Here is an 18291-nt window from a genome sequence, read left to right as displayed (position 1 = left end):
TGCGCGTACGCGTCGATGCTGGTTTATGATTTTTTAATAAAAACGTGGCCAACAAATTCTCAAGGGTTGTGGGGCCCAATCTCAACCAACTTTGGCGCCTAAACTGCTATTTAAAGCCAAGGATTGAAGAGCAAAGGGGATTCCAATCTTTCACACTCATTAGGATTAGTTTTAGAAGTAGTTTCTAGAGAGAGAAGCTCTCACTTCTCTCTAGGATTAGAATTAGGATTAGGTTTAGTTCTTAGATCTAGATTTTAATTGATCTTCTTCTACTTTTATCTTCTCAATTCCTTATTGTTACATTCATTCTTCTTCCATTCTTTTATTGTAATTTCCTTTATGTTATTCTTGTGTTTTTGTTGTAGATCTACTTTTGTTTCTTCTACTTTCTTCCAATTCAATTCAAGGTAATTCATAATAGATGTGATTTGACTTTCCTTTACTACTAGTTAGAGGATGATTTAATGAGATTAATCCTTGCCAATTCTCATATTGTGGTTAGTGATTAGGATAGAGATCCTTGACCACCAACCCTTGCCAAGACCTTTTTAGGCCTTAGTTTACTTTCTTGCCATTTATCTTTCATGCTTCATATCAAAACCCCAAAATAACTCACAACCAATAACAAGACACCCTATTGTAATTCCTAGGGAGAACGACCCGAGGTTTGAATACTTCGGTTTATAAAATTAGGGGTTTGTTACTTGTGACAAACAATCTTTTGTATGAAAGGATTATTGTTGGTTTAGCAACTATACTTTCAATGAGAATTCATTTGTGAAATTCTAAACCGTCAAAAATCCAATCATCACACACCACCCTAAAGGAGACAGAGAGTTGCACGAAATCGACGCTAGAATTGTGCATTTCGCACGATTTCCAGTGACGCGATCGCATGCCACACTCGATTGCTTCTTTCATTATCTACCCATTCCATGCGATCGCGTCACCCACGCGATCGCACCAACCCCATTCCACACCAGCCACGCAACCACGTGCCCCACGCGATCGCGTGGATTGCAAATTATTAACCCCCTGTGACGCGAACTCTACCCATCGCGCCCCCAACCCCTTTCTTCTTCCTCTTCCCTGCAACCACCCCCTTCTCTCTCTGCCCTTCGCCGTCGCACTACCAACGACCACCCAGACCCCACTGCAATGCCCCCCTTCTCTCTTTTTCCTCTCTTTCTTCTTCTCCCCTCCACCACTCCTGCACCCCCTCCGCGACCACCATACCCACCGCGCCACCCTCAACCACCGCGTCAGCGACCACCACCATCCCCTAGCCATCTCTCTGCCCCACTTTCTTTCCTACGCCTACCAGGTTCCGCCGAATGCCACCCTTCTTTCAATTCCTAGTTAATTACATATTTTTCTGTTTATGTTCATCATTAGGCTAGTTAGCTATGCATGTTGTAGTGGATTCTAGGTGGTTAGGTAGCCTAGGATGTGGTTAGTGAATTTAGGCCTGATTAATTGCACTGTTCCTACTTCTTGTTTTATACTTTTCACAACTCTGCTATTGCTGTGATGTTAGTATTGTTCATATGCTGTAATTTACTGTTTCATGCTGCTTTTTACACTGCTTTTTCATGTTTGTATTCCTTATATGTAATTGCAGCTATATTTTCATTCATATGAACTGTCCTGCTTACTGTTTCATTTCCAGGAACATTCAATTTTAGCCGAAATGTTGCCAAATTTTTGTAAACTGTTTTGATCTTCATTCATGTTTTGGTTTTGGCAATTTGAATTTTGCTTTCCTCAGCTTGCACCAGCCTAATTCATGAATGACAGGGCAAGCTTTCTTATTCTTTTCAATTTCCTGGTTTATAACTTACATCTTGGATGATTCAATTCCACTTTTTGTTACTCCCTTATGAATCATCATCAACTCCCTTGCTTGATTACGAGTTATATGTTACTTATATTTGTGAATTTTTGTTACTTAGAAAATGATCATCATGCCACTTACTCTAACCCATTTTTTTACTAATTAACTAATTTTAACTTCCTAAACTCTTTTTCATTCCTAACCAACCTAACCTTCAAAATATATCTCCTTGGTTTTTCACTATTCTCTTTCACCTTCTAACCAAGGCATGATTCTCATTTTTCCTATTTAACATGAATTCTAATACATTTTGGATTGTGACTTTCTCTTCTCGGACTTTTAACTTCTATACCATCCTTAATGCACATTTACTTCACTCATTTTCATTACTCTCCTGCTCCTTTGCCACTATGTGCTTATTTTGTGATTTGCCTACTTGTTTTTCTGTTTTTATTATATCTTGGTTCTCTGTTTTTCAGGATGTCGGACACCCAAAGAAAAGGAAAGGGAAAGGCAACAATTGACAAATGGAAAAGAGGGGAATCCTCCATGTCCATCCTGGACATCATGCATGATGACTCCTGGCGGGAAAATCACTTTACTGCGCAAGAGAAGGCTGACATGCTCCTCCCTGCCAATGATCGAATTAAGTTTGCAAACCGATACTGTGAGCTCAAGTATCCAGTGTTTGCTACCTCCAGAAATCTATATCTGGAGAGAACTCTGAAGATTCCACAAGAACTATAGCAGTCCACCTCTGATCAGATCAAATAAAGAGGCTGGTTCTTCTTGGAGAGGAATTTGACTGAGGTCAATGCTTCCTGGGTAAGAGAATTCTACTACAATTATTTCAAGACTTCCTTGGATGCAGTGCACCTCAAAGGGAAATAGATACTGGTCACTGAAGAGGCCATTGAGGATATTCTACATCTTCAGCCTAAATCTGATCAGCCTGACGGTTACCAAAAGGCCGAGGAGAACATGCGCTTTCTACGATTTAACTGGGATGCCGTCAAGGCAAGGATAGCCCTTGACCCGACTGTTCCATGGGTCATGGGTCAGAACACCACCATGCCTAAGGGAATCAAGAGGATATACTTGAATGATGAGGCTCGGCTCTGGCACCAGATCCTGAGTAACTTTATTATGCCAAGCACTCATGAGACAGAGCTGCCTGCTGCTATGATCACCCTTCTCTGGTGTGTGATGCAGGGTAAGGACTTGTACCTGCCACGATTCATTCGGTACTACATGGCCAGGGTCCACATCCGAGGCACTCTCCCCTTTCCATATCTGATTACACAGCTTGGCTGTCGAGCTAACGTGCCTTGGGAGGATGTTGATGAGAAGCCACCTGCTGCAGAATGCAAGAAAATTATCCCTCACAGTAGGAACTTTCTGGCTTTAGGCTACAGACCTCCATTCCTCACTCCTACTAATGAGACAGCCACACCATCTGCCGTCCCCTCTTCTTCTACAGCTACCCCTGCTACCACCACTGCACCTCCACCTGCCTTAGAGCCAGTTTATCACTTAGTGCACCACCTATTTTAGCAGCTAGACCAGATGGAGCGCCACAACCGGCGGTGATACGAGAGATATGCGCGTCGCAGCAAGCGACACTATGAGCACCTGAAGCGGATGATCCGTTCTGGCAGCGACATCCCCTCCGAGCCTGACACTCCATCAGAGCCATCTGAGGAGGAGGCGGATGATCACTAGGCGGCTACCCATCCATAGAGAAAGCTGCGCAAGCAGGCACAGAGCAGGCTGCACCCCAGCAGGAGGCCCCGCATCAGATTCAGGTTGCAGACCCAGAGGTTCCTATTCAGTTAGCACCCCCTCTGCAGCAGGCAGACCCTCAGACCACCACCACAGAGACTCCAGCTACCTATTTTTCCAGTGATGACACCCCTTCACACCCTGCTTGAGTGAGCATCAGGGACGATGCTTTATTTTAAGTATGGGGAGGTTGCCATCTCTAGCGTATTTTTTGGTGAACCACTACAAACTCTCTTACTTTATTTTGCTACTTTTCTGTATTTTTTCTTTTTATTTTTTATTTTTTTATTATTTTTCCAGTATTTATACATTGCTATCTTCATGTATTTTTACTATATTTCTGCATGTTGCACTTTAGTTCATATTTTAGCTAGTTAGTTTAGTTGCAACTCTAACTTATTAGTTATAGAATATGTGGATTAATTATTATAGTTTACCCCTTTTTAGCATATGATAGTTTAGCTTAGATTGAAAATAAAAAGGAAGTAAACTAGAAACTTTAACAGAATAAAAACAACCCACACCTTGTATATATAGCATTACATGTTAGTTAGTTAACAACATTTCATCAAGGAGAAACACTAAAACTTTAAAGCCACCTTAAGATTTACATTAAGAATAATGGGAACTCTTAATTTTTACTTGCTTGACATATATAACTGATATATGATTTTTGAGTTAGAGAACACACAGCCTGTGAGTTTTGAGCTTAATTGCATGGTTACATTTAAACCATAATATTTTATTCCTGTGTGTTCCGCCCTTCTTATTTATTCTGGTGTTCTTTACTTTGTTTTAATCTATATGTCCAATTATAGAATATAGATACATACCAAGAAAGTGATTGAGGCCATTGTTTGATTCTAGCTCACCATTCCCAAATTAGCCTACCTTTTACATCACCCTTGTTAGCCCCCTTGACCTTTTAAATCCCTCTTGTTTTATAACCACATTACTAGCCTTAAGCAAAAAAACAAAATAAAAATCCCAAGTTGAATCCTTGGTTAGCTTAAGATAGAAATTGTGTATTGTGTAAGTGTGGGGACCTTATGGGAACATGGATGATAGAAACAAAAAGGTAGAAAGTTAAAAAGAATAAAATTTCTTATTTTTATAAAAATAAAAAAAAGTTTTGGGAAGCATGCTCATGTGAAATCAAAATAATTTAATTACCATGTGTAAAAAAAAATTTATGTTTCAGTATTTGAATAAAGGGGATACAAAAAGAATTCCCCAAATGCAAAAAGCGATGCACATGGGATAAAAATAAATAAAAATTAAAATATGAGCATGTAATATAAAAAGTGGAAAAAATATGGGAAAAATAGGTAAAGAAGCTTTGCTTTACAAAATATGTATGTTAGGTGAGATCTTAGACTAATCAAGGATTCACTTAATTAGCTCACTTAGCCTTATACATATACCCTTACCTTTACCTTCGTCCCATTACAACCTTAATTAAAGACCTCATGATTTTTGTATGCCTATATTCTATGATTGTTGATTGGCTAGATGAAGAACAAAGTTATCAAAAGTAAGGATAAAAAGAAGAATAGAGTGATTGACCCAATAAACACTGAGTGACTAGAGAGTAAACACAAAATCCAGTGAGGGTTCCATAACTCATCAACATATATCTCTGCTTAAATTGATGATTATCTTACAAGTTTGTAAAATAATTCTCTTTCCCATCTCAATTGTAAAAGTGCTTTATCATTATTTAAGGTTTGGCTATGCATATATGATTCCTTGAGAATGTGAATTAATTTAACTACATGTAGGTTTTACATACAAGTGAATAAAAATTAGAATTGCATGATTCATTTAGGTAGTTGCGTTTAGAATAGATTGCATTGCATGAGATTCCACCACTTGAACCTTACCTTACTCTTTATCTTGGATTTAGCATGAGGAGATGCTATTGTTTAAGTGTGGGGAGGTTGATAAACCCATATTTTATAATATATTTTGTGCCTAATTTAAGTGATTTATTCAATCCTTCACTCACTTATTCATATATATTGCATGGTTTTACTTTTCCTTCCTTATTATGAGATATATGTGAAAAACAGGTTTCCTATGCTTTAAAAATAATAATTTTAATTTCCCTTCATTATCATTCGATGTCGTGATTCGTGTGTTGAGTAATTTCAGATCTTCTAAGGCAGGAATGACTTAAAGGATAGAAAGGAAACATGCAAAAAATGGAAGGAAAGTATAAAGCGGAGTTTTTGAAGAAACTGGCAGCGACGCGATCGCATGGGCGATGCAGCCGCATGCCAGCGCGAAATGGCAGTGACGCAACCGCGTGATTGACGCGATCGTGCGCCATAAGCGAAATGCATATGATGCGGACACATGACTGAAGCGACCGCGTGACAAGGAAAACTCCAAATGACACGACCGCGTGACCCATGCGGATGCGTGACAGATGCCACGCACCAGAAATTACAGAAAACCCTCCCAGCAATTTCTGAAGCCCTTTTTAGCCCAAATCCAAGTCCAGAAGGCACATATCAGAGGTTATGAAGTGGGGGAATGCATCCGTTATATAGAGAATCTCCAATTAGTTACTATTCATGAATTAGATGTAGTTTGGAGGGAGAGGTTCTCTCCCATCTCTTCCAGGATTTAGAATTAGGATTTCTTTTGCTTTTAGGATTATCTCTTTTCATCAGGTTCCATATTCCTTTTTATTTATCTTCTCAATTTAATTTATGAATTCTTCTACGTTACAGATTATTCTTTGAATTAATGTTATTTGAGGTATTTCAGTTTATTATTACTCTCTTTTCTTTATGTTACTATTGCTTCCAATCCGAAGACATTTTTGTTCCAGTAGATTTACTTTTCCCCTTTTGGTCTTGGTTAAGAAATCAGTAACTCAGGAGTTATTATACTCAACGTGATCGATAATTGCTATCTTTGCTAATTAGCTTGAACTTCAATAATCCCTATCTTTTTCTAGGAATTAATTAGGATTTGAAGATCAAACTAATTAGTCACTTGACCTTCCCTTGCACTAGCAAAGGTTAATTAAGTAGAATTAAGATTCAATTTTCATCATCATTGATAAGGATAACTAGGATAGGACTTCCAATTTCTCATACCTTGCCAAAAGTGTGTTTTTACAGTCATTTATTTACTTTACCTGCAATTTAATTTTCTTGTTCCTCATCTTTAAAATCCCGACTTATAATCTTCATAACCAATAATAAGAACATACTTCCCTGCAATTCCTTGAAAAGAAGACCCGAGGTTTAAATACTCGGTTATCAATTTATTTAAGGGTTTGTTACTTGTGACAACCAAAACGTTTGTACGAAGGGATTTTCTGTTGGTTTAGAATCTATACTCACAATGCGACTATACTTTATAAAATTCTTTACTAGCAAAAATCTTAACGTCAAGCACTCCATCATTATCAATGAGATTATAGAAGATCAAAGAGCTATGAGGAAGGAGCAACAAAGGCAAGGAAGAGACATAGAGGAGCTCAAGAACACCATTGGTCCTTCTAGAAGAAGGCACCACCATCACTAAGGTGGACTCATTCCTTAACTTCCTTGTTCTTATCTCTCTATTTTTTAGTTTTATGATATATGTTTGTCTATGTTTTGAGTCTGTACTACATGATCATTAGTATTTAGTAACTATGTCTTAAGGCTATGAATAATTCCATGAATCCTTCACCTTTCTTAAATGAAAAATGTTTTTAATACAAAAGAACAAGGAGTACATGAGTTTCAAATTCATCCTTGAAATTAGTTTAATTATATTGATGTGGTGACAATACTTTTTGTTTTCTGAATGAATGCTTAAACAGTGCATATTTTTTATCTTATTGTTTATGAATGTTAAAATTGTTTGCTCTTGAAAGACTGATGAACAAAGAGAAATGTTATTGATAATATGAAAAATCATGAAATTGATTCTTGAAGTAAGAAAAAGTAGTGAAAAAGAAGAGGCTTGCGAAAAAAAGAGAAAGAGAAAGAAAAAGCAAGCAGAAAAAGCCAATAGCCCTTAAAACCAAAAGGCAATGGTAAAAAGGATCCAAGGCTTTGAGCATCAATGGATAGGAGGGCCCAAGGAAATAAAATACAGGCCTAAGCGGCTAAATCAAGCTGTCCCTAACCATGTGCTTGTGTCATGAAGGTCCAAGTGAAAAACTTGAGACTGAGTGGATAAAGTCGTGATCCAAAAAAAAGTGTACTTAAGAGCTCTGGACACCTTTGACTGGGGATTTTAGCAAAGCTGAGTCACAATCTGAAAAGGTTCACCCAGTCATGTGTCTGTGGCATTTATGTATCCGGTGGTAATACTGGAAAATAAGGTGCTTAGGGCCACGGCCAAGACTCATAAAAGTAGCTGTGTTCAAGAATCAACATACTTAACTAGGAGAATCAATAACACTATCTGAACTCTGAGTTCTATAGATGCCAATCATTCTAAACTTCTAAGGATAAAGTGAGATGCCAAAACTGTTTAGAAGCAAAAAGCTACAAGTCCCGCTCATCTAATTAGAACTAATATTCATTGATATTTTGAGATTTATAGTATATTCTCTTTTTTTATCCTATTTTATTTTCAGTTACTTGAGGACAAGCAACAATTTAAGTTTGGTGTTGTGATGAGCGGATAATTTATACGCTTTTTGGCATTGTTTTTAGGTAGTTTTTAGTAGGATCTAGCTACTTTTAGGGATGTTTTTATGCAAAATTCACATCTCTGGACTTTACTATGAGTTTGTGTGTTTTTCTGTGATTTCAGGTATTTTCTGGTTGAAATTGAGGGACCTAAGCAAAAATCTGATAGGAGGCTGAAAAAAGACTACAGATGTTGTTGGATTCTGACCTCCCTACACTCGAAATGGATTTTCGGGAGCTACAGAACTCCAAATGGCGCGCTCCCAATTGCGTTGGAAAGTAGACATCCAGGGCTTTCCAGAAATATATAATACTCTATACTTTATTTGAGTTTAGATGACACAAACCGGTGTTCAACGCCAGCTTCATGCTGTATTCTGGAGTAAAACGTCAGAAACATGTCACAAACCAGAGTTAAACACCAAAAACACGTTACAACTTGGTGTTTAACCTCAAGAGAAGCCTCTGTACGTGTAAAGCTCAAACTCAACCCACGCACACACCAAAAGGGTTCCCGGAAGTGGATTTCTGCACTTAGACTTATTTCTGTAAACCCTAGTAACTAGTCTAGTATAAATAGAACATTTTACTATTGTATTAGACTTCTTTGGATTATCTTTTGATCCTTTGATCACGTTTTGGAGGCTGGCCTCTCGGCCATGCCTAGACCTTGTTCTTATATATTTTCAACGGTGGAGTTTCTACACACTATAGATTAAGGTGTGGAGCTCTGATGTTCCTCGAGTATTAATGCAAAGTACTATTGTTCTTCTATTCAATTCATGCTTATTCTTATTCTAAGATATCCATTCGCACCCAAGAACCTGATGAATGTGATGATTATGTGACGCTCATCACCATTCTCACTTATGAACATGTGCTTGACAACCACTTTCGTTCTACATGCAAATAAGCTTGAATGAATATCTATTGGATTCCTTAATCAGAACCTTCGTGGTATAAGCTAGAATCCATTGGCAGCATTCTTGAGAATCCGAAAAGTCTAAACATTGTCTGTGGTATTTCGAGTAGGATTCAAGGATTGAATGACTGTGATGAGCTTCAAACTCGCGACTGCAGGGCATGGTGACAGACGCAAAAGGATAGTAAACCTTATTCCTGCATGATCGAGAACCGACAGATGATTAGCCGTGCAGTGACAGCGCATCTGGACCATTTTCACTAAGAGGACGGATGGTAGCCATTGACAACGGTGATCCCCCAACATACAGCTTGCCATGAAAAGGAGTAAGAATGATTGGATGAAAACAGTAGGAAAGCAGAGATTCAGAAGGAACACAGTATCTTCATGCACTTATCTGAAATTTCCACCAATGAATTACATAAGTATCTCTATCTTTATTTTATGCTTTATTTATCTTTATATTCGAAAACCATTATAACCATTAGAATCCGCCTGACTGAGATTTACAAGATGACCATAGCTTGCTTCATACCAACAATCTCCGTGGGATCGACCCTTACTCACGTAAGGTTTATTACTTGGACGACCCAGTACACCTGCTGGTTAGTTGTGCAAAAGTTGTGAAGAATGTGTGTGAACCATAGTATTGTGCACTAAGTTTTTGGAGCCATTGCTAGGTATTGTTCGAGTTGTGAAAAGTATGAGTCACAATTTTGCCTATCAGTAGTTAGGTGTGATAAAGTGGCGAAATCGTGCTCCTCTTTTAGTGTTAGACGTGTACTAATTGATACTTGTGTTATGGATGTGATCAATGAATGGGTCCATATCACATTAGGTACCAGTGGATTTGACGTTTTGGTAAAAGAGGTGGGACAGGAAGTATATAGTCTGCGATGTAACTCGAAAAACAAGATGCAGGAAGTTGATGCTAGCGTTCACCAAAGTAATGAAATAACAAAGGGCTCTGATGGTGTAGCTATAAGTTTGTCAAAATTATCAGAATTGGTAGATTCCGGAGATCAAGCAGCGATAGTGGCTACGGAGGTATGAAAGATGGGGGTTGAAGATGAGGGTAGATTGGTAAATTCTGAATCAATTTTGAACGAATAGAGTTATGACAATTTAAGACCCAATAAAACTAATTTGTTAACGTATCAACCTATTAATGGTGATATTGAATGCATGGCTGAATTTGGGGGATATGAGGAGAGTTACAAAGCAGACTCAGAGCTGACTATCCCGTGGAATTATAATGGTGATCTTAATGGGCTTGCAAGGGAGTTAAAAAATAATTATAGCATGAGAGATAACGTTTGGACCAACAATAGTTATTACTTCAACAAGAGGGTATTGGGCCAAGTGGATCCTAGGTCACTACCATATGGAAAAGAGGGTGAAGTGAATGGATATACTAGGCTGGGCCAAGGATATGTGGGGCGGGTTGTAAAGGATTCGGTGACAAGACCCGGTTCTGGCACTGATCCAGCGTTGGTAGGAAGGCCTTGTGGGTTCGTGGGACACGGCAGGAAGCATGAAGGGAAGGGCATCGTACCCACTGAAGACGATGTCTTGCGACATCAATTGGATTGAGAGGGGGGATCGCTATGGTGCAGTGCGACTGTGCCAGCCATGAAGGTAGGACCCGAGATGGACAATACGGTGGAGGAAAGTCGAAGGGGTTGCTGGTCCAGGTTGAAGCCACCCCTAGGCTTGCTGGTGGTGCGTGGGAGCTGAACCTTGCTGTTGGTGAGATGAAGGTGGCCAGAGGGGTCAAACTAGTAGTGGTAAGGGGGTTTAGGTTGGAAACAGAACCTGTACAGGGTTCAAGGACAGAGCAAGGAGAAGCTAGAAATACCGTGTTGGAAGAAAATGAAACTTCTGAAGGAATCAAAGAACTCCTTGGAGCTGAAGCGAAGCAAAAATGCCAGGAGATTCGTGATGTTAACAAGGACAAGAAGGATGCAAGGGCAGGGACGTTATCTAAAGGGGTTCCACTAGGGGAAGTTACGAATAGAAGGATTCAACCAGAGGAGATAGTTGCTAGTGCAATTGAAGCTAACAAAGGCTCGGGACTTTCTTCGCTTGATGACAATAACCTGATGGTTCAGAATGAGGGATAGGGCTATGGAGACACAGAAGACCACATGGAGGAAGAAGGGAAGGTCAATGATGATGAGGACAAGGGAAACGAGCGTGTAAGCTTGAATGAGCAAATGTTGGAAAACCAAAGGACTTAGGATTTAGCAAAGGAATCAGGAGTAATGCTATGCAATGAAGAGGACGACATAATGGCTATTCTCCAAGAACAAAATGAAGAAATTGCTCGAAAAAAAGGTTGGCAAAACAGAAGGCTAAAGCAAGGCAGAGCAGGCCTAAATGTCACAATAAGGTGTGTAATATTAATTTAAAATTATTGTTAGTTCATGGAATATTAGGGGGTTAAGGGGTGACGAAAAGCTGAGAATGGTTAAAGATCTTAAGAATAATTATAGATTGAATATGTTAGGATTGGTAGAGACTAAGAGACAGCTAGTGACTAGATTTGATGTTTTAAAAATTTGGGATAACGGTTGTGCGGGGCGGGAGTATGTAGGATCCGACGTTGCTTCTGGTGGGTTGTTGTTAATGTGGGATGAGGGTTTTTTTAAAATGAGAAATTGCTATAAAGGTGATAGACGATTGAATGTTGAAGGTGATCTGTCAGAAAATTCTATTAACTGTACTTTCTTCTTGGTTTATGGTGCACATGCTAGAGATGAGAAACTTGTTTTGTGGGAGAAGCTAGGGGTGTTCGCGGTGCGGTTTGGTTCGATTTTTTAGAGAAAAATCATCCAATCTAATCATTTAATTAAACTGCGGTTCGGTTTGGTTCGATTTTTTTACCGAAACCATCCGAACCAAACCAAACTAATCAAATTTGGTTTGGTTTGGTTTGGTTTGTTCGGTTTTTCAATCAATTCAAAAAAAATACCAGTTTTCTTAAATTATATAACTATGCGTTGTAGCATTGGTCCAATTTCATTGCTTCAATGGGAAAACAATTTGTAGGATAGGACCCCAAATGAGAAAATAAGACTGGATTAGGGGATTGTTCTAAAAGTAATGATGCTAGTATACAGAACTGATAAACTATCGGTTTACAATTGTAGAAAAAATATACCTGGCTTCTACTTTAACTTCAATACCTAGTGCTGTTGTAAAAGAAAATACTTACCATACATAAAACATGGCAATGAAATCAAGGTGCTTATTAGTTATTTCTTCACTCTGTGAACTGTGTCGGGACCTTCTTCCTTAAGATCCGCAAGCATCTGAAGCTGCAATATTGTCAGAATTAATAATAAACTACATAAATCAAAGTTGACATTGCTGGTGTAAATCAAAGATCACATTAAGGGTATGCACAAATAAAGAATCAAATCTCTCATATACACATGTAAATCTTAACATCTGCATTGACTTTTTATCCCTGTATAAAACACACACACTTTTGTAAAATGTTTTAAGAACCAACCTCTAACAACATGACCTGATTCATGGAAAGCTTGCTCATCACCAGGTTGAAAAAATAGATATATTATTAGAAAAACTCTAACAATAAATGGAAAAGGTTGAGTTAAGAGTTCAAATTTTTATAAAGTCCAGCATTTTCAATCTATTGTAGCGACAAAATATATGATTTATATATTTAACTGAGTAACACATATAACTTGGAGTAGAATACTATTCTTCACACAATCTATCCATCATTTTTTATTTCTTATCCACCATAACTTTTGACGAAATGGAAAAACTGAAATAAATGGAAACATTTAAATGGTGTAAACCAATGAACAATGAATAGTAGAAAATAAACTTACTTTTAATTCAAAAAAATCAGCAATGAACAGTGAACAACAATCAGCAATCAAACAACAAATACATTGAGCAATGAACAACAATCAGCAATAAATACATTGAACGAAAATTTTTTACTTGACTCAGGCTCCATATCTGACTCGGTCGGTGGCGGCTGCTATGTGCGAAGATAATGGCTGTGGGTACGTCGAGAGAGACGGCGTGGAGGAGACGATGTTGTGGGTGCTGTCAATGACGAAGAAAACGATACTGTGGCCTGTGGGTGCCGTTTCGACTCTACAAGCGTGTTGTCTGTGAAGAAACTGTCTGCCACGGTTCTGTCCGGCAAATCGGCGACGGTGGTGTGGATGTGAGGACGACCGTGCTGGGAGGTGCTGGGAGGAAGGGGTTTGGTGCTAGATTGAGGAAGTAGGGTAAGGGTTTTAGGGTTTCTTTAGAGTATTGAGAAAGATGAGATGTGAGAGTTCTGTTTTAGGGTGGGGTGGGCTTGGTTATTTTAGGGTTTATTTAGTTTACCGGTTCGGTTTGGTTTGGTTGGAGTTTTCAGTATCAAAATCAAAAACCGAACCGAACCGCAGAAAAAATAGCAAAATAAATTTTTTTTGGTTTGTTCGAGTATCGGTTTATTCGATTTCAATTTTTTCGATTCGGTTGGTCGGTTTAGTTCGGTCCGGATCTATTTTGAACACCTCTAGGAAGAGCTATGTTATGTGGCTGGGTTGTGTCAGGGCCCCTGTTGATTTTTAGGGGATTTTAATGAAATTACACAGGTGGAGGAAAGATGAGGCACTGATAACTTGTCTTTGTCAGCGCAAGAGTTTAAGGATTGGATAAATGACATAGGATTGGTGGACTTGCCGATTACTGACCGAAAGTTTACATGGTTTCGAGGACGTTCTTGTAGCCGCATCGATAGAGTCCTGGTTAGCCTAAAATGGCTTGAGTCATTTGCAGAAACCCGCTTAAGAGGTGGACCAAGGGGTTTGTCAGATCATTGCCCTATTATAGTGGAAGATAAGAGGATAAGGGATGGACCGAGACCTTTTCGTTGCCTTGATTTGTGGTTTACACATGAAGGGTTTCTAAGGATGGTTAAGGAGGAATGGAGAGGGTTGGGAGCTATACAATTCACTGATAAATTGAAGGCTTTGACAGGTCCCTTGGGAAGATGGCACAGAGACAACTTTGGTGACATGGACAAAAAAATCACAAAGTTTGAAGAAGAGATTAAGAAAATTGATGACATGGTTGGTAATGGGACATATGACTGAACAATGGAAGCAAGAAGGAGAGCCTTAGTTTCTTGTTGCGGAAGTGGTATATGAGGAAAGAAATACACTGAAAATGGATGTCGAGGTCTAGGCATGCGAGGCACATGGATAAAAACCCAAGGCATTTCCATAACTTAGCTTCAGCAAGAAGGAGGAATAATAGAATTGATGCTCTGGTCATTAATGGGAGGTTGATAAGGAATCAAGTTAGGATTAAGATTGCCATAAGGGAGTTCTACAAGGAATTATATCATCAAGAGAAGTCTCCGATAGTGGGGTTCAGAGATGGGCTGGTGGAAAGGATCGACGAGGAGGATGCTATGGCTCTAGAGATATTACCAACTCCTAAGGAGGTTAGAGAGGCAGTGTGGGATTGTGAATCATCCAAGGCTCTAAGAAGTGATAGTTACAACATGAATTTTATAAAGAAGTGTTAGGGAGAAACTGGCTCTGAATTTATGACAGCGGTAATGGGTTTCTTCCAATCTTCAAGGTTGCCAACAGATGCTAATGTAACTTGGGTGGCACTGGCCCCTAAGTTTACTGGTGCTAAGGAAATCAAAGATTTACGCCCGATTAGCATGGTGGGGTGTGTGTATAAGGTTATCTCGAAGATGCTAGTCAAGAGGATGAGAGCAGTTATGCCTGGATTAGTAGGTGAGACGCAGAGTGCATTTGTTAAGGGTCGAAAGATTCATGATGGGGCGCTTATCGCATGCGAAACGGTTTAGTGGATTAAAATGAGGAAGATGAAAGCGGCAATAATAAAGTTAGACTTCCAGAAAGCATATGACAAAGTAAAGTGGAAGTTCGTAGACCTCGTGTTGCAGAAAATGAGTTTTGGACAGAGATGGAGGGCGTGGGTTATGGAGTGTGTGAGTTCGTGCTCTATGTCAGTACTGATAAACGGCTCACCTTCTAAGCCGTTCAAGATGGAAAGGGGCCTGCGACAAGGTGACCCTTTGTCTCCGTTCTTATTCGTACTTGTTGTTGATGTCTTACATAGAATGCTGGAAGAAGCAGTTAGGAATGGTCGCTTATCCCCATTGTTGGTTGGAAGAGATCATATTGAGTTGTCGCATCTATAGTTTGTTGATGATACTATTTTGTTCTGCTCTCCTGAAGATGAGACCATCAAGAATTACAAGAGGTTGCTTCGGTGATTTGAGTTGATGTCAGGCTTAAGTATTAATTTTGAGAAGTCGAGTTTAATTCCTATTAACTGTGATGAGCAATGGGTAAGATGTATGTGCAGTGTGTTAGGCTGCAAGCTGGTCTCCCTTCCAGTTAAATATCTGGGCATCTCATTAGGCGCAAACCCAAGGTTGGTCAAGACATGGAAGCTAATTATAGACAAAGTGGAAGAGAAGCTTAGCCTCTGGAAAGCCAAGGCGCTCAATAAAGCCGGTAAGTTGGTGGTTATTAAATCTTTGTTGAATAGCCTTCCGGTTTATTATTTGAGCCTATATAAGATGCCAAAGACTGTTGCAGAGAAACTTATTTTCTTACAAAGAAGTTTTTTTATGGAGTAAAGAGGATGGGAGGTCTGGTATGGCCTCGGTGAAGTGGGATGTGGTGTAGGCTCCTAAAAGGTTAGGCAGACTGGGAGTTGGAGATGCTATGGTACGCAATACAGCCCTTTTGTTTAAGTGGTGGTGGCAGTTTTCTGAGGAGGAGTGTCCGTTGTGGAAGAAGGTGATATGCTCTTGTAATAACTTGAATCCAAATGAGCTTCTATCCTCTCAGAAACTACCTGATCAGGGGGTCCGTGGAAGGATATTTGTCAACTACAGTTCAAGAATCAAGAAGTTAGGCAGAAGATGATTACTGGATTGGCTGTGGAGGTGGTGATGGGAGATGTACTCGGTTCTGGGAGAATGTCTGGCTTACTGATGGGTCTCTGAAAGATCATTTTCCAAGGCTTTTCTATGTTTCAAACCAAAGAGGATCAATGATAAAGGATTGTGAGTTTTGGGATGGGTTAGTTTGGATATGGAATTTTCAATGGAGGTGAGAACTATTCCAATGGGAGTTGGATCAAGTGAACCAGCTTCACAAAACATTGAGAATAGTCAAACTTGCACTTGGGAGAGAGGATAGAGTTGTGTGAAAATATGATAAATAAGGTATTTTTCTACTAACTCATTTGTGCAGGTGTTGCAGGTGGAAATGGCTCTGGGGGATATATCAAGTTACAGCTTTACTAGGTCAATTTGGAAAGGGCTTGTCCCTCCTAGAGTGGAGTTATTTGTTTGGTTTGTATTGACTAGCAAGGTTAATACGAAGGAGAGACTGCGTCGGTTCAGGGTTCTTAACCAAGAAGATACTCTTTGTATCTTATGTAACATAGGCGATGAAATTGATTACCACTTGTTCCTTGGCTGTAGTTTTTTTTTGGCAGGTTTGGTGTGCTTGGATATTGGTGCGGCATTTAACACCACAGACTAACCGACAAGTGCACCAAGTTGTACCAAGTAATACCTTACGTGAGTAAGGGTCGATCCCATGAGGATTGATGGATCAAGCAACAATAGTGTTTGATAGGCTTAGTTAGACAAACAGAAAATAGTGTTGGAAGTTCAAAGAGCATTAAACAGTAAATTTGAAATATTAAAGACATACAGATAAATAAGTTGAGAATAAAATATGGAGAAGATAGTTAAGGCTTCAGAGTTATCTATTCTTCCGGATTGACATTTCTTACTAACTAATTTAATTATGTAAGATTTAATTCATGGCAAACTATGTGTGACTAGACCCTAATTCCTTAGACCTTCCTAGTCTCCTCTAAAATTCATTAACTACCAATTCCTTGGTCAATTAATTTCAATTAGAGGGTGAGGATCAATTTCTAGTTTATATGCCAAAAGAATCCTAATTATCCAAAAATAAGGGGATTATATGTCACGTATCCCGTTAAATACAAACAATTAGAAATTCAGTATAATATGTTTTCAAGCTGTTGTTCAAGTAAAGAGCTTTTCCAAGTTTTACAAGAACTCAATTAGAACATGGGTCATACTTCTGTTCCACCCAAATTCATAAAATAAAGAGCGAAAACAACTATTGAAATATAAATCAAAACATGGATTAAATTAGAAAGATCAAACAAATAAATTCATATAAATAGACAGAGCTCCTAACCTTAACAATGGAGGATTAGTTGCTCATGACTCAGTGAAAATAAGGATCCTGGTAAGATGTACAGAGTTCCAATCTAATGGCATCTAAATTCCTATTTATAACTAATCCTAATAAAATTAAAATCTAATTATCTAAAATTAAAAATAATATCTTTTCCTAAAAATAAGATTTGAATTTAAATTCGAATTAATTAACAAGTCTTTAGCTGATGGGTGGGGACCACTTGATTTGTCCATTCTGAAGCTTCTAATCTGTGTTTTCTAGGCTGGAAACTGGGTCAAAACAGCCCAAAAATCGCCCCCAGCGTTTTTCTGCATTTTTCTACACGTGGCGCATGTCACGCGGACGCGTTGGTCACGCGTACGCGTCGATGGTCTTTTCTGCGAGTCACGCGGAAGCGTCGGTCACGCGTACGCGTCGCTGAGCAAATCTTCAATTCACGCGTGCGCGTCAGTCACGCGTGCGCGTGACCATGGATACCTCTAATTCACGTGCACGCGTCAGGCATGCGTGTGTGTCGCTCCTCGCAGAAACTCGATCAAACCCAGCCGAATACTACCTAAAATAAACAGTATTGCACAAAACTCAAAATAGCATCCATAGTGGCTAAAATATAATTAATTCTTGATTAAACTCAACAAAATCCATGCAAATTCACTAGGAAAAGATAGAAAAGATGCTCACGCATCAGATATCTTATGTTAGCTTACAATGGATATGCCCGGTTACAGTTAAGGAGCATTTCCAGAGTTGGATTGAGGTATCAATTAGAAAAGAGGAGCGTAAGAGATGGATGGTGTGCTTTTGTGCTATTAGTAGAACATTTGGTTG

The 18291-nt window shown here is 39.0% G+C and overlaps 2 protein-coding genes across 2 annotated transcripts; both read left to right on the top strand.

The window, feature by feature from the left end:
• Positions 1 to 11331: 11331 nt before the first annotated feature.
• Positions 11332 to 14316, top strand: LOC107493514 (uncharacterized). The gene is made up of 4 exons (XM_016114607.1): positions 11332 to 11402; positions 11623 to 11983; positions 13172 to 13334; positions 13856 to 14316. Exons 1-4 carry the CDS (start codon positions 11332 to 11334, stop codon positions 14314 to 14316), a joined length of 1056 nt encoding a protein of 351 aa, XP_015970093.1.
• Positions 14317 to 15056: 740 nt separating this feature from the next.
• On the top strand, positions 15057 to 16523 carry LOC107493513 (uncharacterized). Its single transcript, XM_016114606.1, has 4 exons — positions 15057 to 15403; positions 15572 to 15723; positions 16078 to 16212; positions 16471 to 16523. Exons 1-4 carry the CDS (start codon positions 15057 to 15059, stop codon positions 16521 to 16523), a joined length of 687 nt encoding a protein of 228 aa, XP_015970092.1.
• The last annotated feature ends 1768 nt before the right edge of the window (positions 16524 to 18291 follow it).

This window comes from Arachis duranensis, chromosome 6 (assembly GCF_000817695.3).
Source record: "Arachis duranensis cultivar V14167 chromosome 6, aradu.V14167.gnm2.J7QH, whole genome shotgun sequence".
Taxonomy (NCBI): Eukaryota; Viridiplantae; Streptophyta; class Magnoliopsida; order Fabales; family Fabaceae; genus Arachis; species Arachis duranensis.
The sequence above is the reverse complement of the archived record's forward strand: the minus strand, read 5'-3'. Positions and strand labels throughout refer to the sequence as shown.